A 25,240-nucleotide genomic window follows, 5' to 3' on the forward strand; every position below is an offset into this window, starting at 1 on the left:
CCCCTTTTTTGTCCCACCTTGGTTCCCATATTTATCCCTCCCTTCCAGGCATCATGGTATTTTCTCCTCCTCTTCCTTCTTTCCTTCTGGCTATGCCTATCCAGGATTGATTACATGTTGGAAAGCTTTGAATCTGAAAGGAAACTTGAGCATCTAAATCATCCATGTATTTGACAAGTCTGAAACCAAGGCCTGAAGAAGACTTACATAAGGTCATGCACTGTCCTTATTTCTCTCAGTTATTTATTTTTTTTAAGCTTGATGTGACCTAGTTTTTAGATATCTGATCCCCCCGAAAAGAAAACCTGAGTCTAAATGTTTCTAATACATCCAAAGAAGACAGATTAAATTAGCCACAAAATGGTGGCCCCTTCTACAAGGGGTGACTTTGGGACATACAAAATGGAGAAAACATCCTTGATACAAGCCCATGTTGGGTAGTCCCATTGGGCTCAAAGACTTTTTCAAATAATGAACACATGAGGTTAAGTTACCTTTGGGAACATAAGTGGAGGAAGGGACTTCATGGGATTCCATGTGCTCCGGGTGTGAAAAGATGGCTGTGCCAGGGGCAGGTGAGGTCGTGCTGGAGGACAGAAGTGGGCCACAGACATTGTCTGCTTCCTTGGTCCCCGGCTTGATCACCACCATGTTCTGACTCAGACAGTCTGTGTATACTTTGCATTTCATCACACTAGAAGGCACATCAGAGAAGGTACCCCGAGCACATTGCTTACACCGCACATCCTCGGTCTCCGTCCCTTTCTTCCGCACACCCCAACCCACAGGACACACCGTGTGGGGGGCGCAGGTACCATTAAACTGGAACATGCCAGGTGGGCAAGCACATTCTCGGTCAGTCAAGGCAGCACAGGGTAATTTCTCAACCATTGGCCGTGGGCATGGCTGACTACAGTCATGGCATTTCTCTATGCCATTCTCATGCCTGGTAAAGGTCCCCACAGGGCAACTGCTACAGACACGCAGGCTCGTGTTGGTACAGTGCTCAGACACATAGGTTCCTGCCGGACACTTGTCACAGGTTAGCACCTGGCCAGTGGCATGGTCGACATGGCGATATTTGCCAACAAGATTTGGGGCCTTCGGGTCTGGTTGAGCGGTGGTGGTGCTAAGGAATCCGAGCTGAAAGAAAGAAAAGGGGAGGGAAAAGGAACAAAAACCGAGAAGGGGTTACATAAGAACAGAGGAGAAGAAAGGATGGAACAATCCCAACACCACCACCATCATTTCCATTAAAGATCTAACCAGTCCTGCAGCCTCCTAACACTACTAGAGCGACAAAGTAGAAAGAGAGAAATACTCCAATTCCATCCTGGGGCCTGACCTACTAGCTATGAAGCTTTGGTTTTGTTCCATGACCTTTGCCTCAACTTCCTTCTTTTCTGTCTGTTCAATGGAGCTGATAATACTGCTCAAATCGATTATAAAATTCAATTGAGAATATGAACATGTAAGCACTTTTCTTTATTTTCAAAATGCTATACAGAGAGTCCTGGCTGGATCAGTTGGTACAGCACGCAACCCCTGATCTCAGGGTCATGAGTTCAAGCCCCATGTTGGGGACATAGAGCTTACTTAAAAAAAAATCTTTTTTTTCCAAAGTTAAATTTTTTTTTTTAATTGCTGCATAGAAGAGAAAAATCCTAATGCAAGAAGTAACTTGCTGAGTAGCTGTCTTCCTTCCCATGGCGCAAATGCTGTCATTTCTTAGTACCAGGATGAAGTAATGGAGAAGTGGGATGGAATATGGTCAGGCTGCTTCTGCTGGAGCACCAGATTACGCACATGGACTTCGGTGATAATGTCGGAGTTTTTCAAAGGTTTTGTCTATGCAAAGCCAAACATCTTTCAGTTTTGGTTTTGTTTTACTTGCAAAACAGAGGCAGGCCCTTGGCATTCTTAATTTTCTTTAAACAACAGTGTTGTTGCTTTTAGAGGTATATCCTGTTCGCTCGGCCCCTAGAGGCCATGGTCACACTGGAGCATGGACCTGCAGACACCTAGGAGGTCCAGGCACAAAGCTGGGCCCAGCAGGGACTCCACCCAAGTAAATTTAATTCATAGGACAGAAACTTCTCCAAGCTAGATGGGATTTTATAGTACATTCCCAACTGAAAAGTTGGAAGATAGGAAATTATATTTGTGGTAGTAAATCCTGAGGTCCCTCTGAGAGTGGGGGAAAAATGTTTAAGAATGAATATTGAAAGAGAGTTTTTCTACACGAATGAAGATTGAGAGGTTCCAACGGGGAAGTTTCCATAGTCTTCTACAAAATGGAGAATGGTTCTGTGTCAAGAAAATAGTGGCCATGGGGTGCCTGGGTGGCTCAGTGGGTTAAAGCCTCTGCCTTCGGCCCAGGCCATGATCCCAGGATCCTGGGATGGAGCCCCACATTGGGCTCTCTGCTCAGCAGGGAGCCTGCTTCCCCACCCCCGCTCTGCCTACTTGTGATCTCTGTCTGTCAAATAAATAAATAAAATCTTTAAAAAAAAGAAAATAGTGGCCACCCCGTACGATCAGATGTCCGTTAGGGCAAGCTTCTTCCAAATTAGTACCAGGAACTAACAGAATAAAACAAGAATCTCTTCCAAAATTGATCAGAGCTCCCATCTTGTTAGCACCTTGAAAGATAACCCAAGATTCAGTTCCCCTCCACCTCAAAATTTAACAATTTGAGTCAAATGTATCTCCCTTGAAGTCCCTTATCCTGTCCCATACCTGCCTCCAGTTAAACAACAATACCGAAAATAAATTTCTGGCTTGTGAGAATCTATTCATCCTTTCCTTAATGTGGGACACACAAAAAAGGGCTAGTGGTTGATTTTTCTCAGTGAGAAACTTAATGGCATTTGGGACTGAAGGGAAAAAAAAGTCTCTTGTTTGATAATGGTAAATTTTGTACTATCTCCCCTTTCTGCTTTCTGGCTTTCTTTCCTGTTCTTGGTCCCTCCATTTGCAAAATGCGCCCAGCCCCCCTCTTCTGCATCTGGCAGGAGTACGGGATGGAGGGCACGAAGCCACCTCCGCCGTCATGTGGAGCCCGGGTTCCATTTAGCAAGCACCTAAGGAAAATCTCCTCCCTGTCTCCTTGATGCTAAGGACCCCCCAGGAGGTCGCAAAAGGGCCCCTGTTCTGTATTTCTCCGAATTCCTTCCCATCTAGTTTCTTAGCGCAAAAACACTTTTAGATGGCCACAGGGTTCTAGCATGTGAAAGATGTATAAATAACCTAAATGGCAGGTTATTACACTTGAGCAAGCGAGTTAAAAGCAGAGAAGGCAACGGGAGACCTGGTCAGAGGGCAGATCTAGTCAGAGGGCGGAGGTCAGAGGTTGGGGACAAACATCACCCTGCTGTGCTGTGGGCTCTGAGTCTGGTCCCCTACCTGTGCTGGAGGCTGGGCAGTCAGCCAGGTACATATCCCGAGCATGGTGGTGGTGAACAGCACCAGTGTGTGCACGTGTGTGTGTGTGTGTGTGTGTGTGTGTGTGTGCGCTTGTGTGCACATGCACATGCCCAGGCATAAGGTTGGGGCTTGTCTTCCTACAGCTTCCCTTCTTTCCCCAGGGCACACACTTGTTGGGGATCCATCAACCCCCCCCGACTACCAAATTACCAGAGGCCCCCCCAGCAGCACACAAAACCCACCTCCAAATCCCACAGCACCCACACTCTTCCCCACTCATTAAGCAAGATTTTTCAGTTCCTGCTTCATTTAAAAATAATCAATCAAGTTTCCAACTAAAGCAAAGCCCGGGGCTCTTTAATGGCATCATGTGAAGTAACCCACTTTAGACAAGGTGGCTCTGTAAAAGGACCTTTCATTACCCCAGCTTACAGGCGGCGATTCCAGCTCCTACACACAGAGTTAACAATGATGCCTCAGGATCTCACCGGGACTGAACACTAGAAATGAGATCTGGGCAAACACTAGGCATGAGGAACGCACTGGTCAGGTATTTGTTGAAGACCTACTACGTGTGTACAAGGCACTATGCCACAGGCTGACAACAGAACCTTGCAAACCCTATTCCAGCCCCACGGAGTACATCTTCTAAAGCAGGACAGACGGAAACACCTAATTACATCAGGAATTACTTAATTAGAACTGAGATTACTGCTGAGGAGAAACACAAGAGTCCTGTGAGGGGCAGGTGAGCAGGTATTTCCCAGCTGAGGGATGCTGCTGCAGAAGTGTGTAGACTCATTCTGAAGGACAGAGAAGCAGAATGTAATTCTGGGCAGGGAGAAGGGATGGCAGATTAGGCAGAGGGAGCCTCACAACAAAAATCTGAAGCAGAATGAAGCTTTCCCTCAAATGAAACACAGCAGCCATAGTCAAACCTGGAGAGGCTCCACGTTGATCCTAATCCAAAATGCAATGAGAAGTCACTCTTCATTTATATTGGGGAGTGGAGGGGAAGAGACATATAAACATATTTGTGAATAAAAAAGCTAACTGGCAGGAGAGCAGAAGGTAGAAATGGTTGGGGTAAGAGTGCATGGAAAAACCCCATTCAGAAGGTGAAATTCAGGGGTGGCCTGGGTTAAGGGGGTCCATGGAAAGAGAAGACCGCAACAGATTTGAGAGGTCAGGGCATTGAGATTTGGTGAATGATTACCTATGGAAGGAAAAAGAGGAAAAAATCAATAATCTTCAAATTGGACTCAGGAGACCCCAGGATGGAACACCATTCTTGAGCCAGGAGGGTGTACCTGTGGCCCATGGCAGTGTCCAAAGGTAGGGCTCTGAACTCCCCATTTCTGCTTCAAACACAAGAGCTCCAATTCACCAATTTGCTGAAGAGGGGTGAGGCAGGCAAGTAAGAACTCATTTGAAGGAAGGATGACTCCTTAAAGAAGTTTGAAAATCACGGCGCTTGAGGGGCCTCTAAAATCTCCTCCAATTCCAAAGTTCCAAAACCCATCTGAGCTACAAAGCTGGAGGACCTGCTCCTTGGGGTCTTCATGATCACCGAAACCCTCCTGTAGGGAAGAGGTGGCAACATCCCTTTCTCTTAAGAGAGATACGGGTGGCCCCTGAGAAGTTACTGCCCTAAAGCCTTTTAGTTGCCTGAAGGCTAGTCTACAACTAGAACTTTTCCCACTAGCAGGTCCTCCAACTTTGTAAAAATGATGTAAACATCATCCCCAAAGACAGTTCTGGGGCTGAAGCAATGGGCAGTGGAGAGGGGGTAAATCAAGTTTAAAAAAAAAAAACACCAATATTTAAAAATGTTTCCAGGTGCCTGAGTGGCTCAGTTGGTTAAGTGTCCAACTCTTGATTTCGGCTCAGGTCATGATCTCAGAGTTCTGAGATTGAGCCCCACACTGGGCTCTGCACTCAGCATGGAATCTGCTTGTCCCTCTCCATCTGCTCCTCGCCCAGCTCTCACTCTCTCTATCTCTCTCTCTCTCAAATAAATAAAAATCTTTTTAAAAAAAATATTCCCTACAGAGGCCCCTGGGCAGCTCAGTGGGTTGAAGCCTCTGCCTTCGGCTCGGGTCATGATCCCAGGGTCCTGGGATCGAGCCCCGCATCAGGCTTTCTGCTCAGTGGGGAGCCTGTTTCTTCCTCTCTCTCTCTCTCTGCCTGCCTCTCCGCTTGCTTGGGATCTCTCTCTCTCTGTATAATAAACAAATAAAATCTTAAAAAAAAAAATGCTCCCTACAAAATGTAAAAACAAGTTTAGATGATACCTAAAAGAGAATGTTAGGAAGACTCCTGAATCAGGAGACACGGTCATTGAAAACTTCAAGAGAGGGAAACAGAGCACTTGAGGCTGGTTCCACCGGATGAAGATCTTTAATTCTCTCATTTGTACATAGGCAGACAAACTAAATCAGAGATTCACCCCAAAGCCTCAGGCTTCAAACACAGTATCAAAGCAGTTACCTGGGAAGCTTTTTTTAAAAAAAATCCGTATCCCCAGTCCCACCATCTGAGACTACTGTGGGTCTGCAATAGAGCTGGGAATGTATTTTGTTTCTAAGCTTTCTAAGTGATTCGGATGCCCTGGCCAAGTTTTGGGCTCCATGAACTAAGGCAGGACCCCTCTGGCTCTAATCTTCCCTGATTCTGAGAACTCCTCTGGAGAACTCCCAGTTCCAATGTCAGAGTCTTTTTCTTTGCCTCCTACCCAACCTGCTATACTTTTTACTGTTTTAACAACAAAAATCAACCTTCTTGGAATGATTCCAACAATTATAAAATTGAGTAAAATGCTTAAGTCTCTACCTAAACCCCACTCCTCCTCAGAGAAACTCACAGGTAATTTTAGTGCGTATCTTCCCAGACCTTTATCTGAGCTTTCACACATAATACATACCCCTGAACTTCAAGTTGGCTGTTTCCATTACTTTTGGGTTTGCTTTGTCTCACATACCTAAAAGGAATAGGCCATACAAACTGTTCTGTGATTTGCTATTGTTCATCACTGGACTCTTTCCCGATCAGAACACAAAGTCTATTTTATTCCTTATAATGGACCAAGTTCTCTTCAACAGGATGGCTGCACCTTAATGTAGAGATTTTTTTCCGACTGAGAACATGTGACTAGCCTCCTAATCCATACGTCAGGGTATCCATGCATTCTTCTGCATTCCATATTCCTCTCTTTGCCTTCCCACTCCACAACCCTATTTCCCTTCTCTTTCCCATCCCAAGTAACAGATACCGCCAAGCTGCTCTCAGTCTTTCAAGACTCACTTCCTTCAAGGACAAAAGAAACCTCCATATAATCCATACCTTGGAAGCTCTCACTCACACCCCTCCTCCCTACTAAGCCGAGTCTACTATATTAGTGTTCACAGCCTCTGGGAGGACCAGACCTGAATAAGAAAGAATACTTGGGCAAAGATTTAGAAAACAGAAGACGTGTTTTTGTCCAGGCTCTGCCTTAAGATCAGTTGGACCTCGTCTTACTTGCGTGTAAAATTAGTATGTTGGACTAGGTCATACTGAACTCGAACCTGGCTATTGGTACGGTTCCACCTTCTCCACAAAGGCTTTACCATTCATCCTAGACACCCAGATTCCAAGCAGATGAGTAAACTCTTTCTCACGTTTCCTGTTTCTATTCTTCATTTTGGTGCCTAATTACATCTTGCTGGTAATGTTTGTTGATGGCCTCACAGGTGCATATATTTATCTTCCCATAATGATTATAAGCAGCTCAAGGCCAGGGACAACCAGGTAGATTGCATTTCCTTCCTTGCCCAACCACCCCAATAATGAAGACCATGGAAATCATAAACAAAGCAGCCTGGGGTCACCAAACGAAATCCCATGTGCCCTTATTCTTGTAAATACGTTTTATTGGAATGCAGCCATTCATTTAAGTATCACCTATAGCCGCTTTCACACTACAATGGCAGAGCTGACTACTTGCAAAAGAGACCATATGGCCCACAGATCTAAAATATTTATTATCTGGCCCTTTACAGAGGGGAAAAAAAAAAAAAAAAAAAAAAAGCCAGCCAATACCTGCTCTGAGCAGTCCAAAGAAATGTCAAAAAGTACCAGGACCAGAAGCCCATTCATTCACAGGAACCCTCAGCCCTCCTCTAGAGCCTAGCAATGAGTATTGAGTTCTTGGTTTCCTTTATTGGCATTCCAACTCACACACCAAATCTGATCCTTTTCTCCCCTGCTTAAAACTCACTGGCTTCGCATAGGACTTAAGATGAAATGCAAACTCTTCCAGGGAAAGATTCTCCCTGCCCTCCTCTTCCTAACTTTCCCATTCTCCCCTCCCTTTTCTTCCCCTACATCTACCATCATTTTGTAGTTGTACATTATCGGTGTGCTGTGTATTCCCATCTGGACTGCAAACTCTGTGAGGGCAAGGAGTCTATTTTACGTACTGATGCTATCCAAGCCCCCACAGCCAGTACCCAACTCGTGATCTACCTGACAAGTCTTTCTTGACTGAATGAATGAATTTTCAGACCATAAATAATCAGAAGCAACAAATTAAAGGGTAATGGCAGAGGAGGTTGCTGGAGCACAGATATAAGAGCAAGTGTGAGAAAACCAAAATGCCTCCACAGTGTAACCGTAATAGTTCAAGGGGGAAAGCTGCCTGGCACCCTTCAGTAGAAGGCCAAACAGTGTGTTTCACCTTCAAACACCCTAAGGCCACATCACTGTTTTAATAGAACCATAACTGGTATACAAGAATTACACTCAGCAGGGTGCTTTCGATGACAGGCACATGTAATGAAGAATTTAAAACATCCCCCCTCATCCTGTAAGAAATGACACTAACTTGTTACTTGTAATTGTGAGAAATATAATGAGATTATTCTTCAGAAGTCATTTATGTTCCATCTGGTTTAAACTTCAGTTATTTGGAAAATTTCAGTTATCCAGGACAACTGATTTCATGGACAGCAATGGATAAACCACTAAATATCAGTGTGCCATCCCAAACTGTACAGGATATAGGAGGGCTATAAAAACTTGTTCAGCAACCAAAAGGTAAACACCAGGACAAAGCAATTTCAAAAGAAAGAAGAGGTAGCTCTAGAATGACCAGCTATAAAGGCAGGAAGACAGACTGTGAGTTTGCTACAGAAAATGTTTAATGGTGCATAAAACTAATATTTTAAGAGGGATCTCAGTTACTGTGATATTATAACAAAGATAAGGCAAGCAAATTATTCCTGAGACGTGACCATAAAATATGCCCACTGATGATCAAAGGCAAAAGCCAGGCAGAGCGAGGCACCCCCAGAATATCTGGCCATTTTATTATGAGAATCACATTAAATTTACAATAACAAGACCCCGACTGCTAGGAGTTCTCCAGATTCGAAGGGAAAAGAGAATGGTACAAAAAGGAAAACTCCAAGGGTAAAAGCTTCCCCAAAACACAGACCACACTGTTCCTAGGTATGTTATATAAATCTGGTCAGATCTTGCATATCCTATTATCTTCCCTGACTTAAAAAAAAAAGTCTTCTGTTGCTCAGGCAAAAGCAAGGACTGCTTTTAATGCCAGAGAATATAAAGAACGCCAAGGCTAGAATGTGCTGACTCCAGGACTGGAAGGAGGCAAGCTCAGGGCACACTGGGAAAAGGAAAAAAACAGGCACAACTTAACCCAGATGCGGTCTTCCCGGGAACCTGCAATGCAGAGGAGCATGTGCACCCGGCACGGAGTCCTGGGACCACAGACTTCGTCCTTCTGTCCATGCCCACGGCTACTTCTGTAAGCTAAGACCCCCCCACTTACATAGGGAAACCACGTTATAAACAAGACAGTGATAAAAGGTTTGGGGGAAATACTCTTCTGTGCTCACTAAGAATTTATAGAATCTTTCTATAAACCAAGGCAAAACTACCACCACCAGCCAGCGCAGCAGTTCCGCCAAGAAAGCATCAACAAAACCTATTTTAGCCTGGCGTGTGCTTGGCAGGCTCTGCCTACCAGGTCCTAGCTGGACGATGTCGGGGAGTGACCCAACCCGTGTCTCCGTTTCCTCAGCAGTAGAGGATACATAATGGTAATACTCACCCTCCTAAGACTGTTTTCAGAATTATTAAGATAGGTGAAGCACATGGGACATGTGTGACACAAGTCCCCCATATAGTTTATTATTTCAGTGATCACTCCTCCTTACTTAGCATATTACTATGGTGTAGCCTCATTCCCTTGGGATTAGGCAACCTTTTTTTTTTTTTTTTTTTTTTAGATTAGTGTTTTTGTTTGAGAGTGAGAGAGAGGGAGATGCAGACTCCCTACTGAACAGGGACCCCGAACTTTGTCTTGATGCCAGGACCCTGGGGTCATGACCTGAGCCCAAAGCACACCCTTCACTGACTGAGCTACGCAGGTGCCCGGGAATTGGGCTATCTTTTAAGACACCCCAATTAAAATGCAAATGTCCAATTCCCGAGAAGTGTATCAGAGACTCCAAATTTATAAAGCTGTTGCCCTAAAACATCCCGTACTAGACTTGGAGCATTTTACAAAACAAAACAACAACAACAACAAAAACAAAAACAAAATACAGACTGCATGGTGATGAGTTTAAAGACAAACAAGGGCCAACCAACACTTCAAAAAAAGGCTTAACAAGGGTGGAGCAGCCAAGCGACTGACTCTGGATTTCGGTCAGGTCAGGATCTCAGGGTCATGGGATCAAGCCTGGCACCGGGCTCTGCGCTCAGCATGGTGTGTGCTTGTCTTTCTCCCTTTGTTCCGCTCTCTGGATCTCTCACTTTCTCTCAAAAAAATAAATAAGTAAAACCTTCAAAAAAGGCTTAACATATAAACAACATGTAGCAAATGAGAAAGAACAAGAGAGAAGAAAGGATTTCACTGACAAAGTACACTTGAGACAAATGGAGCAGAATCTCAGCAACCACTTTCTGGAGTGAGTTTTCCTGACCGAGTCCCACAAAATGCTGAGGACCCCCAGGTACAAACACTGGCGAACACCCTCCCCCCACGTGCCTGCGTTTTTATAGCCCGCAAGTGAAGAATGACTTTTACATTTTAAACAGTTGCAGCAGGGGGTGGGAATCAAACGAAGAATAAAATTTGGGGACACGTGGCAATCTGCAATTCAGATTCCGGGCTCCACAAATAAAGTTTTACTGGAACACAGCCACGGCCTTTCTTTTAGGTACTGCCCAACTCTGCATTCAAAGTACAAAGGTGGAGGTGAGCAGCTTCCATAGAGGTCACATGGCCCGCAGAGTCAAAAATACTACCTAACTCTTTACAGATAAATTCTACCAAGCCCTGACCTACAAGCTGAGGAAAGGCTTCTGTCGGCAGCCCTCAGAGAGGCACAATTAACATTAGCTATTAAGGGGCTGATAGCTCCAGGAGGCCCAGCAGGGGAGCTGCAGAAAACAGTGACTTGGTTGATTCCGGCATCTCCCCAGCGTATCTGCCCATGCGATCCTCTACTCGTGCAAGATGTATGAACATCCTGCAGAACACGCGGACCCAGTTTCCACCACCAACACAATAGGGACAGCCAGAAAAGTCAACGAACCCAACATTAAAAAGATCAGGACCTACTTTAAAAAAATGTATATCCTACACAGCTACTAAAAGCTTATTACAAAAATGTTCAGGAGGTTAACATAAATTCCACTCAATAGTTGAGACAGAGGGCGACATGAATAACCACAAAGGTAATTGTCACATGGATAAACTTAGGACATCCCTAGCAACTTCTGAAATGTACATGGGCACAACCAAGGACCCTTAACCTATCTATATTAAAGCAGCCTAAATAAATGAAAATGATAAACTCCAATGCTGGCAGCCTTGTGGGTTAGAAGGCACATTTATGGTTCCTGGTGGCAGTCTAAATTAATTCAGTCTTTCTAAAAACAAGCTGGCAATGTGCTGCTAGAGCCATAAAACCATTCATTCATTTCCTGTGACCCAGCATCCATTTTGGGCAATATAGCCCAAAATACCTCACTTCTGGGAACAACCCAAAAGGCAAAAGAGCGAGTGATCTGTACAGAGACACCTTTATCCGTGCTGCCAGCATGCAGAACAATGACAAGAGCCCAAGGGTCCGACAAGAGCAGGACGGCTCCACACACCGCCAACCCGGGGATTGAAGCTTGAACTGCAGAAATCATAGGCACCGCAAATTACTAATACGCACGCAAACTCTGGGGTCCCCAAGCCCACCCACCCTTTCCCCAGCTTTGCCCTTCATAGTAATCAGACCACCAGCTCAGGAACCAGGGAGTCAGCCTTGACTACCAAGTGAAAGTGGTCATGCTCTCCCTCGACTCCTGCCCTCTCACGTCTCACCAGCAGTAGACCTTGTTCAAAACCTTTAAAATCTATCTAGTAATCCCTACCTTCACTTCACCTGCCACTCCCCCAACAGAACCATCACCCCCCCCCACACTCTGAGCTAACTGCACAAGAATCCAATTGGCCTTCTGTATCTCCACTTCCCCTTTCAAATCCATTCTCCACAGAACTGCCAGAGTCATCTTTAAAAAAAACAAAGAGACAAACAACAACTCATTAAAACCACATTATATGGGCGCCTGGGTGGCTCAGTCGGTGAAGCATCTGCCTTCGGCTCAGGTTATGATCCCAGGGTCCTGGGATAGAGTCCTGCATTGGGCTCTCTGCTCTGTGATCTCTCTCTCCCTGCCAAATAAGTAAATAAAATCTCAAAAAAAAAAAAAAAAAAAAAACCAAAAAACAAAAAAAACCCTTGAAAAAAATAAAATAAAAATAAAAATAAAATATTATAACCTTGCCTATAATTGTACACCCAACAACATCCTGACATGTTCAGACCTCTAAAAGGCTTGTCCTATCTGTCCCCTGCCTGCTGCGCAACTTCAATACACAGTCCTTTTGCCCCCATTTGCTGAGCTCCAACCGCGGTGGCCTTCTTTCTGCTCTTTGAGCACGTAGGTTCTTTCCCACCTCTGGCCCACTGTACATGCTGTTCCTTCTCACTGGCGTACTCTTCCTTCTGCTCTTCTACAACATCACCCTTTCTCTCATCCCCGATAAACTATTAACTCCAAAGGGAAGGACCACGAGTGGTCTTTTACTATCATATACCCAAAGTCTAGCAATGCCTGACATTTTGCGAAGTAATTTAGCAATGCACCAGAGATATTTATTAAACTGAGTGAAAAATATAAATATATCTCTGTAAGATAAAATAGCTACATAAAGAAAAGCATCATGCTTTTCTTGCTATAAGCTACATGCTACAAGCAAGCATGTAGACATTAGTTTTTACCCTACACAAATATTTGTGTCGTGTCAAAGAATAAAAATGAATTGGGAAGAGAAATTCGTATCCACTAAGTTCTTCTAGTTGCCAATTTGCTTGAGTTTAAAATGTTCTGTGTTAAGAACTCAAATATCCTTCAGCTGTAGCTCCAAGTATTGAGATGTAGCTCAAGATCCAACTACCTTTAACCTGTCTAGAATGAATGAAAGTCAGTTTAGAGCAAGATCCTTCTGGAATTCATTCAACAATCACTTATTGCTTAACTAGTGTGTGTCAGGGCATCAAGCCAAAATACGAAGATGAATAGCACATTGTATGTTGTCTTTAAGAAGCTGAAATGGGGATAGCGATATTGGCCTTGAGCACTCCAAATGAGGAATGAAGCACATCCAAACCTTGTCCAATTTGGTATTTTTCTCCTAGACCAGATACACAAGATTCAAACCAAAAAGGAGAGAGGAGCCATGGACTTCCAGAAGTAAAGGAAGAGCCAGGAGTGTATAATAACTAGTTAAATTATTCTGGAAACCTATCACCATGTGCCTTTGAATCGTCTCCACCTCCTGCCCTCCATTTCTCTTAATCCTGGTTACGCTGACCTGGCCCTACCTAGGATGAAGTCAAAAAATAGTCTGGTCTCATGTGTTCCTTGGGAAAGCAGAATTCCATCCTCTTTCCCAGAACCAATGATTAAGTTTCTTCTCACTCTTTGCCTTTCTTTAGTCTGCTCAGCATCTGCAATCTAGGAAGAGACAAGTTTAAAAGCCTGCTGACAAGAACGCTAAAAAGTGCGTGGGATAAACCATACACAAAAGCATGACTTCTAGGACCACGCACATGGGGACGTCAGACCAGTTTCTATGAGACCCAAAAAATTAACAAATACTAGTAACAGATGAGACAAACGTATGCTCTAATCCCATACAAATAATCAGGCTGGCAGCAAAGAAAGCCCTACCCTGGTCCTCAAATTCTCAGGAGAAGTGAGGGAAAACTCCTTGCTAAGCAGAACCCCTGTCACACTGTTACTCACTAAGCAAATATTTTTCAAAATGACCCAACTAGCAGGCAAGCAAAGCATCCATTCCCTATTTTTAACCTTTCAATTGGCGAGAGTATCTTTCCATCTTCACCATGGCACCACTGCCTGTCAGAGTCACACCATAGGAAAACGCTTGCCAGTGGCTCCACACCCTCCCCTTTCAATCCACACCCGCAGGTTGCTCTCCCTTATGGAATCGGCTCCTCTGGCTAAACTTCCAGGCGCCATCATGGAGGCGAACTGCTTCCCAGCGAGAAAGGGAATGTTCAGCTCTCGGGTAAAATCAGCCACTTAACAAGAAACAAAATTCCAGGGGCATGTGAGTAGCGCAGTCGGTTAAGGATCTGCCTTCAGCTCAGGTCATGATCCTGGGGTCCAGGGTTGGAGCCCTGCATTGGGCTCCCTGCTCAGCAGGGAGTCTGTTTCTCTCGCTCCTTCTGCCCCTCCCCCCACTTGCACTCTCTCTGGCTCCCGCACTCGCTCTCTCTCTCAAACAAATAAAATCTAAAAAAAAAAAAAAGAAAGAAAAAGAAAAAGAAAAAGGAAAAGGAAAAAAAATTCCAGTAAATTAAGGTTATTTGTCTCCTCCCACAACTTGGCAGAAAAAAAGGAATGTGTATCAAGCCCCTGGGACCGAGATGAGAATCCTCTCTCTGGAAGCTGCAGATTGCTTAACTGACTCCTCTTATACCTCAAACCCTCATCTACCAAATGGGGCGAATACCATTACATCATGGACTTGAAAGATTTACGGAGATCCTTTGTAGAAGGTATTCAACACAATGTCAGTGGTAAGGACTCAATAAATACGAGCTCAGTAATTCAATATAAATGATTAATATTAACAGCCATTAATATTCCTCCCTTCTGGGCTTCTGTTCCAAAGCCCTCTTGAATCCACAGTGGCTCTCCTGTGATCCAGGACTCATAGACTCACTCCTCCCCTTCCTCCTTAAAGCCATTAAATTCGTGTTTCTTCTCCCAAAACGGATCTGCATACAGCTCCAAGCCGTGGATCCGCCAAGCCCTTCTGTTGGCAGAAGAGCAACGGGAAAATTCTGTAAAGATCAGAGAATGAGCCTTGCTAGGACTTCACTTACCAAGCCCCCGCTCCTTTTCTGTGGGTTTGGTTTTGTTCTTTAGTTTAGAACAAAGCCTTCGACCAAATTTCAAATCTTCTAAAGAGGAGATGGGGCTCCATTTAGCTCCGTGGCCTGACTCCTCCCCTCCGCCAGGCCCAGCCTGCCCCTGCCTGAGGTCCCTCTGAGCAAACCTTCCCACCACTGTAAGGGTCAGTCTCTACCTTCCATGTGCTGTCATCTGTTGGGGAGGGGGAGGAATCTGGATAGCCAGAATCCAGGAAGATTGGACCATTCCTGGCGGCCTTTCCCCCTCTGAAGAATGAGGTCAACAGCCTCATATCACTGAAACCACAGCATTGAATCAACAGCCTGAATATGAGTGCGCTCCACCCCCCTGCAGTGCCAAGGTGAGCACACGCTCCCTGACATCTGCCAGGTGCCTCCCTGCTTCTAACCTCTGCCCGGCTCCTCGCCCCTGAACTCGGCCTGGAAATGGGAGCTGGTGGGAAAGCCAGATGGCAGCATACAAGCCAATTTAGGATTCTTTGTTTATTTTTTGGTATTTGACAAATACAAACACTGGGGTAAGGCCCGTATTTATTCATGATTTGCACCCCCATTCGTAACAAAAAAAAAAAAATCAAAGCTCAATAGCCACTATCCCAGCAGCACCAAAACCCAGTGTCCTCACGCCAAACGGGGATTCAAATTTTGGGGGATAAGTTGACTCCTATTAAGGCTTCAGGTTTCATTCCATCAAACACACGAATCTGCGCCTGATGGTCCAGACTGAATCAGCTTCAAATGGTCATCGGGCACATGCCCAAAGGCGATGACATACTCAGGGCTCCTTCTGTCACAGAAGAGCAAGCATCTGAGTTTTCCAGGAAGTTGCCGGTGACCCGGCCTCCACAGAATTTGCCAGGCCTGTTTGGGGGAAGAAGGCCAACAGCGTTGAGGGCTTACTGGAAAACAGACACCGCCACTTATGCAGTAAAAAGTCACTCAATTCATGTGGGCTCCTGAATAGCCTGGCGAAGCTTCTGACCATTTCCCAGCATCAATCAGTCAATCAGTCAAGTTTCCTTAAGTCAATTATGCTTTATAAAGGGCCAGCAGACTACAAAACCAATTTGCAGCTTGTCTATGGAGTCACCAAAGAAGCTTTACCTTCATCTTCACAGATGGGAGTCAAAGGTACAGCTCAAGTGTGATGTCTCCATATTCTGATCTACGATGCACTAAGTACACAGACCACCCGTTACTTGGGCCATGCCTCCTTGCCTCTATCCAATCGGGCACACCTGGAGGCGCCTTCTGCGCCCAGTCCTGAAAACAGGGCATTAACCCTTTGGACCACATCAAGCTTGCTTGCCTTTGTGCAACTGTGGTCACACTAAAATATATCCTTTAGCTGATTGGTGGATCTACATCTATTCAGTCTAGGGTTTCTTCTTCAATGTAAAGTAGTATAATATACATTCCATCACAAGGAATTTTTTTTTTTCATGCTGATTTGGTTTGATTGTGTATTTGACTTATACTGGAGCCCTGTGGGTTTGGGGCTAGCTCTAGGCTAGTTTAGTTCATTTGAAAGCTTGATCCTCCACATTTTGGCAACAGGGATGGCGGCTTCATGGCATACATTAGAAACCCTGCATTCCAGTACATGTCAGCCCTCCCTATTCTGAGTATAAGTGGCTTTTCCTACTAATTCTAATGCATGTTATTCTGAGATTCGGGAAAATTTTTCTTCTGCCAGCTTTCAAATTAACTAAACTAGCCCAGAGCTCCTGTAAGTAGTTTAAAGATTTTAACATCAACCACATATTGTATTTTACTTTGAATACATTCATCCACTGATTCCATATCAGCTCATGAAACCCAACTGATCCCCTTGATAGCCAGGTACGTTTTACATACCATAAAAACTGTGCCTGTGGGGCAAGAGCAAATTCTAATTCATCCCTGGTTTCCCACTGCCTAGTACAGTGCCTCTGTCGGAGTGGGTGCTTGCTCAGTGTAGGTTTGCGAACATGGGACTTTATCCATATGGTTCCCTTCTCTTCGGACTGCCTCACTGCCAACACTCTGTGGGTCCAGGCAAAGCAAGCCCCCTAAGGGCAAGAGGCATCTGAGAGTGTCCTGTCATTCTGGACAGCCTTTCTAGGGCATTTCTGAGCACGAACACAAACTTAGAGGCTTCCCTTATCTCCCCTCCAGACTTTTGGCCTGGAACACATAAGTTTTTATCTTTCCATTTGTGGTTTACTTCCCAGTATCATGCAGACACCCCAACTCATCGGAAACAGAAGTACGAGGAGCAAGAACACTTTCTTCCAAAAGCACTCATGTAATTCTCATTAATATTCTGCAACAAACCAAACCACCAGTCTCAACTTTGCTCCAGTGAGCCTACTCTGCCCCTACATTTCATCGTCTAGCAATTTGGAGTTGTGAAATAGGCAGTGTGGCACAGGAGGGAGCGAGAGCATGAGCTGAAGAGTCAGGTGCTCTCGGCTCCTGGCCTGAGCATCATCACTGGCGAGCTGTGTGGCCAGGAACAAACCAATGAAGTTTGCCCAGCCTACATCTTCTTATCTGTGAAATGGAGATAACACTCTCCTGCTTCACAGAGATGTTGGAAGTAAATGAGATACTGTATATAAAGCATAGTTATACACTGACACATAGTAATATGTGTGTGTGTGTGTGTGTATGGCATTATATGTTAGGTAGCATGTGTTTTTTTAAAGCTAATTAAAGCCATATGAAAGCTCTCTTCCATACAGTTAGCTGGTTGTCACGAGAAAAAAGTGTCAAAAATGATGACAATAACAAATATTGTCACAAAGAAGGAAATACTTGAAAAACGATGGTAACTGGAAGCCATAATAAACTGGACATTTTATTGAGGTGTTTTTTTTTTTTTTTAAATCTAACTGCAATAGATGGGTAGGGCACTAACTTCCCTGCTATCCCGTGGTGTTCTGAGTACTTGCCATATTTAGCTGGGCTCCAGTGCCTGGTGTCTGTCATTTTCACATGGCTAAGAATCCCAGTGGGATAAATAATCCTTATACCAATATCATGACAGCATCCTTTTATACATGAACAATGTCTATCCTGAGGACTGGAGCTTGTAGACTGGGATGGAAAAAAGAAAAGACATTGCCTCCCCATCCTGGTTACATCAAGGTTACAGCAAAATCCCTGGTGATCCCTGGTACATCCTCTCCATCACCCTTCAGGACAACAGGGTCAACCCCAAACCATTCCATGGACTGAAGTAGAGCCTTTCTATTAGTTAGCAGGAGAAGGAGGACTCTTATATTAGTTAACAACATGAGATTGCCTCTAAGCTCCATTACAAATTTCATTTTTTAAGAAAGACAGCCAGGGGCGCCTGGGTGGCTCAGTGGGTTAAAGAAAGACAGCCAAACTTAAATTCTCAGGTCTTTAGTTTAGCAGATCCAGTGCACAATTTTTAAATAAACTGTGTTTAATGATTTAAGAAAAGGAACTGAGCTCTTTCTCAGTTGGTTAAAGCAACCTACACTTTCTTACATGGAGACTTGACTTTGGAACATCTATTTATCTCATGCTCAATTGTAAAATGAATGAAATATCACACTGATTTAGGATTTAATCTAGGAGTACACTCGATAGGGCATGTAATGATCAGATATTTAGAGAACCTGGACAGGCATGGGTGGGACGGCGGGGTGCAGGTAGAGTAGTAGATGGAAGGGGGAAACTCAAGGATTGATTTAACTCCACTGATTTTAGGGTCATGGACTGAAATGGGTTCCTCTACACACCAACATTGTCAATCCAGATGCATTACTGGAAGAGGCTCCCCACTTACTGTTCAGCAGTCCCCCACACTTGTTTCAAGGATACAGATCTTGACTTTGCCAATACTATAAACGGGCAGGAAAGTCTCTGAAAGGCGACTGGGACTTGCCTCATTATAAATGCTAACAGCACCAAACTTTTCTTTAGTCTCTCTTTCCCCCTTAAAACCCACACTCACACAGGGAACCAGAGCGTCTGTAGGATGAATTCCCAGGCCATAGCAACTGCAGTGCCCTGGGATCTAAGAGATCTTGGCTGACCAGGCATTAAGCCCTTTTTGGGAAGGAGACAGCAAGCCTGCCTTTCCCTTACACAGCCCTGCCGTGAAAATAGGCTCTTGTCTTTTGTTTTTGTGTGAGTTTCAGCTAAGAATCTCTGTTCTCCCTGCAGAGAGAAAAAGATAGGCATGGGAAGCTTATGGTGGCTTAAAGGTTTGATCTCATATAAATTTTCTTCCACTTAACCCGGACCCTCCCCCTCTAACTTTTAGAAAGGGGAAAGGATCTGGGGGAAGTTGGGGATAAGTTCTGGGTCAAGGGTGGTTTCAGGCTTTGACCAGGTAGGTAAGTGAGGGAGAACGAGCCAGAGAACACGCCTTGTAACTAAATGCACCTTGGGTGCTTAAGAAGGAACCTGCTCCACTTTGCAGGGTCACCTGCCTGGCCACAGGTAAAGAAGGGATAGGACAGACTGGAGAAATTCATCTTCCTTTATGTAGAGCCCTCTCCCCCTCCCCCCACTCAAGGGCCCGCGTGCTGGCTGGCTAGCAGCCGGCGCTTTGGAGGCGCCTGAGAGTGGGTCTAAGGGTTCTTTTCTTGGCGTGCAGAAACTGGGACCCACCCGAGCCAAGGAGGCGAGGTGGGGGAGGGGCTGTGCGCCTTGCTCGGGAATGCACCGCGCGGGCGCTCCCGGGTCCCCGGCAGCCGGCGCGCACCGGTACCACTCTCCCACTGCGGTAGCATCCCGACATGACACTGCAGCTGCAACAAAGCGGCGGCCGCCGCCAGACCTCGCAGCCCCGCACCGCAGCTCCGGCCCCGCACCACGCGGAGTGGGCAGCGGCCGGTGGTTGTGGGGTTGTACGGAGGGGGGTGGGGGTACCAGAGGTCCGAGTAGGGGGGAAAGCTCTGAAATGCGCAGGAAACCGGCTGGCCACCTCTAGCGCCTCCTCCAGCGCAGCCAGACTGCAAGGAAAACAGTTCGCCTGCGTTCCAGAGTCCCGGCTGAGTCCGGTGGCTCCCCGAACTACCCGGATACCTTCCCGGGTGGCAAGCCCACCCACCCCCCACCCCAGCCGGGTGGACCCCGCGCCTCCCGCAGCCCGGGCCCGGGGACCCGCCCCGCTCCCAGAGAGCTGCGCCTTCGGCTCCGGCGCGGCCGTCCCCGGTCCCCCTGCGCGCTCACCAGGAAAAGCGAGCCCGCGATCATCGTTGCTCCCGCGACGCGGCTGCAGGAGGCTAGGGCGGTGCTGCTGCTCGCGGAGGTCCCCATGGCTGAGCCCGGGGCTCGCAGGGGCGCCCGGGGCGCGTGGCCCCCCGGCAGCTGGAGTCGGCGGCTGCTTCTGCCCAGCGCCGCATCCACCGCCGCCTCCCGGGCCGGGAGCCCATCTATCTCCAACACCCCATGTGCACTGCGGCAGCCGGGCGGCCGGGCACAGGAGGGAGGCGGCGAGGGAGGCTCCGGGGGCGCTCAGCACCTGCCCAGCGGTGCGGCCGCCCGGGCGGGGAGAGGCAGCGGCCGCTGCAGCCCGCGCCTCCCCGTGCTCTCCTCCGACAGCGGCTGCGGAGAACCAGGGAGGAGGGCTGGGCGCGGGAGAGCAAAGGAACAACTTCCCATAGCGAAGCCTCCAGCCACTGCCAACCACCCTCCACCGCTGCCCAGACCGGCCGGCGAGGGACTGAGTCGGGTGGCCGCCGGGCGCGGGGACACACGTGGTGGCGCCGAAGGGGCGGGGGATCGGCCCTTTGTGATGTCACCCGGGAGGAGGCCGGGCTCTTTGTGCGATCGAACTGGGAAGGCGTTCCAGGTAGAGCGAGGAGGGAGAGGGTGCCCCTTGGCGTTCACTGAAGAAATTGCAGCTCCTTTTTGACCCAGGCAAGCTGCTGCGGAGGAATGCACTCCCCTGACCCAAATTTACTTATTTTTTCTAACATGATTCTTAGTAAATTATTTCTGCGACAGGCACCGTTCTGCTGTTTTTGACGACAGTGATTAAAAATAGCCAACGACCATGGAACACCTAGATCAGAGGCGTGCCGAAATTATACCAGTGACTTAGTTCTCAAACCTGGCTGCCCTTTTTTTTTTTTTTTAAAGATAAGAGTTTTTTTTAGATTTTATTTATTTGAGAGAGAGCGACAGTGAGAGACAGAATGAGCGAGGAGAAGGTCAGAGAGCGAAGCAGACTCCCCATGGAGCTGGGAGCCTGATGTGGGACTCGATCCCGGGACTCCAGGATCACGCCCTGAGCCGGAGGCAGTCGTCCAACCAACTGAGCCACCCAGGCGTCCCTGGCTGCCCTTTTGAATAACCTAGAGGGTTGAAAGCATATGTATGTATGAATAGACCCACCCCAGAGATTCTGATTTAATCGAAAATGGGGTGTGGTCTGAGCATCGGGATTTTTAAAGGTTCTCGGGGTGATTTTTAATATAGAGCGAAGTTTGAAAACTTCTAGGCTAATAAATGCAGTTAAGGAAACCCAGACTGAGAGTTCCAAACTCAGAGGCCCTGGAATTGGGTCCGTGGGTGGTCTTCAAGAGGCCTTGGAAATCCTTGAAATGTATGGGCAGGTGCACCTTTCTAATTAAGGATCCAGTGTTTTGAATCTGATTATCACAGAGATTTAAAAAAAAATTCTTCTCCCCAAACAGTGTTAAAAATTTTTGAGTTGAGTTTCAAATGCCTTTGTGGGTTGTGGGCGGGTGGAAAGTACGTTAGCACACTGCTTCGGAAGTAAGAACAACCAGAACATTATCCTGGCTGGTTGACATCTCCTACATTTTCTGAGCTAGAACCTGACATCCTTTTCTTTGTTTCACCTGCAGGGAGTCAGTCCCCTCACCGTGACTACCATGTCTGGGACAGTGGTGTCTATCATCTAGCTTCTGACTATTCAGAGTATGCTATATTGAAATTACCAGTTTCACCATGTCGGTTCCCCAGTCCTTCGTCAGCCTTGGTGGTGCGGGGCTTATTCCAGCTTTCTCGACCCTATTTCAAGATAACACACTTTCTCAGTTACCTGTTTCAAGACTCACTATCCAGTACTCCTGAAGATAACCTTCTATTAAATACAAGTGTGAACTATTCATTTTCTGATGAATATATTTGCTTTGGTCTTGTTCTGTGCATGCTTTGAAGATAATAAAAATATGAAAATTTATTCCAGTCTTTTGTTTCAAACATCTATTAGTAAACAAAACGATTATCCATAAATATTGGAAGTGGGCGATGGCTATAATATATCAAAAATTCTCCTCGTTGCTCCTCTTCTATATCCCTTCTGCATCTTACCTATACACAAGCCTCATGATTGGTATCCCTGCCTCTGGTTTTGCCTGGACCTCTCAGTTCTGCAGTAAATCTCTTCTTCACACCCTAAGGAAAATGAGCTTTTTACAACCCGTCTGATCATGTCATTCCCTTGCCGAAAGCCCAACAAAGAACCCTCATTATACCCAATTTGAAGTTCAAAGTCCTAATAAAACTATTCATATTCTGAGCTCTGGTTATGACTCAACCCTCGCCGCTGCTACAAGGTTGAGTAAACATCACAAATATGACACACAGAGCCTTTACTTCCTATATTCAGCTCAGTTTTCTATCCCCATTGCTGCCAAGCCTTTCAGACCCCAAGGTCGGCATAGCAATCCCCTTAGATCACTGTATTTCTTGACTATGTGGTCCCTGTGATTCTTCCAGACCTTTGTTAGGTGTTGTTTTCATTTCCCCTCCTCTGCTATGGAATTCCAATGAATCCACCCTTTACCACCAAGCTCAAGCGTTACTTCATCTAGGAGCTTCCGTGATGCCCTCTTTTCATCTTCTCTACCCTCACTTGGAAAGACTTAGTTGTTTGTACCTCTCGTTTTTTTCCCAGATGGCTCTGTTACAGCATGTATGACATTATACTATAGTTCTCTTACCTCTCCATGTCCCTACCCAAATCTTGAGTTCTTTGTGGCCAAAGTCTTTATCTTAATCATCTTCAAATCTCCATAGCCATAGTCAAGATTCAAGATATTTACCTAACTCAGTAAATATTGGTTCAGTGAAACAAACTTGGAAAAGTTGACAAGCAGCAGAATAGTTAACACAACTGATTGTACATTTTCCTTCTCCAAGCCTTAATTTAAACATCCTGAGTTGTTTGATGCAACAATCGGTATAATCTCGTATATTACCAAAATACCATGTCCCATAGTTGGGTTAAATATTTTGTCCACAGCTCTGTTTCCTTCAAAAATTCATTTACGAGCTTGCCGTTCATTCTTTGGCCTAAGAAGGCATTTCAGCCATTCAGCAACAGATTAGAAGATTAAGTGCATGAGCAGGAGTTTGATCAGGTCTCCATGGTGACATTCTACAAAGAAGGCACTCTTGGATAAGATCAAATGGGAATAGACTTGCAAAGTAGACACTGTTCCAGAAGCTTCCTTCTCTCTTGGATGATAAGAGAGGGATGATTTGAAAAATAAAATAGACAATCCTTTGAAGGTATGACAACTTAGTCTTACTTCCAAGAACAGTGAAGTGATTAAGTTAGTTCATGTCCCTAAAGGAGAGAACGTCGGCACTGGGAAAAATGAGACTCACCTTGAATTGCCCATTTTCCATGCACCTTTGGAGTCCATGCCTATAATATCTTCATTTTGCCGTAAGCTTTTTTAAAAAAATTTTTTTTCAGTTCATGTAAAAGTTGCTAATAAAGTTTAATAGTTTTATATCTAATTTTTGTATTTTATATTTATAATATTATATGATTTTAGATATATATTATATGTATTTGTTAAATATATTTATATTTTTATATTTAAAATTTATTAGTTTAATCAAAAGACAATAGGTTTGGGGCACCTGGGTGACTCAGTGGGTTAAGCCTCTGCCTTCAGCTCAGGTCATAATCTCAGGGTCCTGGGATCAAGTCCCGCATCGGACTCTGCTTGGCAGGGAGCCTGCTTCCTCCTTTCTTTCTCTCTGCCTGCCTCTCTGCCTACTTGTAATCTCTCTCTGTCAAATAAATAAATAAAATCTTTAGAAAAAAAAAGACAATGTGTTTGAGGAGTCACCAGATATAGGCTCAAATCTGTTATACCACTTACTAATTGGGTGGGTATGAGAAAGTACTTCAATCTTTTTTAGCTTTTCCAGTAATAAGATATAAAAACTATCCCACAGTGATGATATAAGGAATAAATGGAATAAAATATGTAAAACTCCTAGCACTGTGCTTTTCCTTTAGTATGTACTCAATAAATCAACTCCCCTTCTCCAGTCCCCTTTTAAGAGGATAATCTTTCACAAACTATTCTAATTACAGAAAGGTGGGAAGTGTAATATTTCTTCATAGACACACTAGAATTTGGGGTTAGAACAGATCTTTTAAAAATTGCTTATTCTGATATAATGCAATGTAGTGTCAAGAAAGGAACAACAGGCCATCTGACTCCTGGGCTTGGTTCTGGCATTAGCCAGCTGTGCAAATTTGGACAAGGCACTGCACTGTTCTGTGTCTGGTTGGGTTTGTTTAAGCTTCCTGATGTGCAAAATGATAAAGATGGACTAAGTGATCATTTGTGGTTCTCTCCACTACCCAAGTCCTAGGATTCTTTTTTAAGATTTTTATTTATTTTATTTAAGATTTTATTATTTATTTGACAGAGGGAGATCACAAGTAGGCAGAGAAGCAGATAGAGAGGCAGGCAGAGAGAGAGAAGGAAGTAGGCTCCCTGCTGAGCAGAGATCCTGATGCGGGACTCGATCCCAGGATGCTGAGATCATGACCTGAGCAGAAGGCAAAGGCTTTAACCCACTGAGCCACCCAGGCACCCCAAAGTCCTGCGATTCTAATTGGCTCCAAGAACATATTTTCTCCTGGCCCAGAGGGGTTCTAGTTGTTTAAAGTCTGAAGACATGGAAGATTGAAGAAGAAAGTATTTGAGGAGGAGGACGTCCGATCCGATGTGGGGAGGTGTGGGAGGATCACGTTGGAGCACAATTCGCTTCTGCTCAGGAGTTGCTCGTCCATTTTGGGATTTATCAAGTCACCGCCTTCTTGCCTTTCCTCACTTGCTCGCTCTCTGCCTGATCTTTCACCCACTCGGTGACCAAGTCATTATGGTGAGCAGGCTCTGTGGTGGCGATCAGGCTTCTTTCTTTTCTTCGCTTTCCCTCCAATCCTCTCCCTCTACCTCCGCCCCTTCACCCTCACCTGACCGTCTTGCTGATGATGGTTCTGCCATGTGAGCTTTCTCTGCTCCCTTCTC

The 25,240-nt window shown here is 45.5% G+C and overlaps 1 protein-coding gene across 1 annotated transcript in view; it reads right to left on the bottom strand.

Annotated features, from left to right (window-relative positions):
- TNFRSF21 (TNF receptor superfamily member 21) overlaps positions 1-20,648 on the bottom strand; it is a 64,606-nt gene extending 43,958 nt beyond the window's left edge. Inside the window, exons 1-2 of the mRNA XM_044252406.1 lie at positions 20,157-20,648; positions 495-1,143 (exon numbers count right to left, since the gene is read on the bottom strand). Of these exons, the coding sequence (XP_044108341.1) occupies positions 495-1,143; positions 20,157-20,243 (736 nt within the window). The 5' untranslated portion in view covers positions 20,244-20,648. The remainder of the gene's footprint in view (positions 1-494; positions 1,144-20,156) is intronic.
- Positions 20,649-25,240: the final 4,592 nt, after the last annotated feature.

The sequence above is a fragment of the Neovison vison genome, chromosome 1 (assembly GCF_020171115.1).
Source record: "Neovison vison isolate M4711 chromosome 1, ASM_NN_V1, whole genome shotgun sequence".
Lineage (NCBI taxonomy): Eukaryota > Metazoa > Chordata > Mammalia > Carnivora > Mustelidae > Neogale > Neogale vison.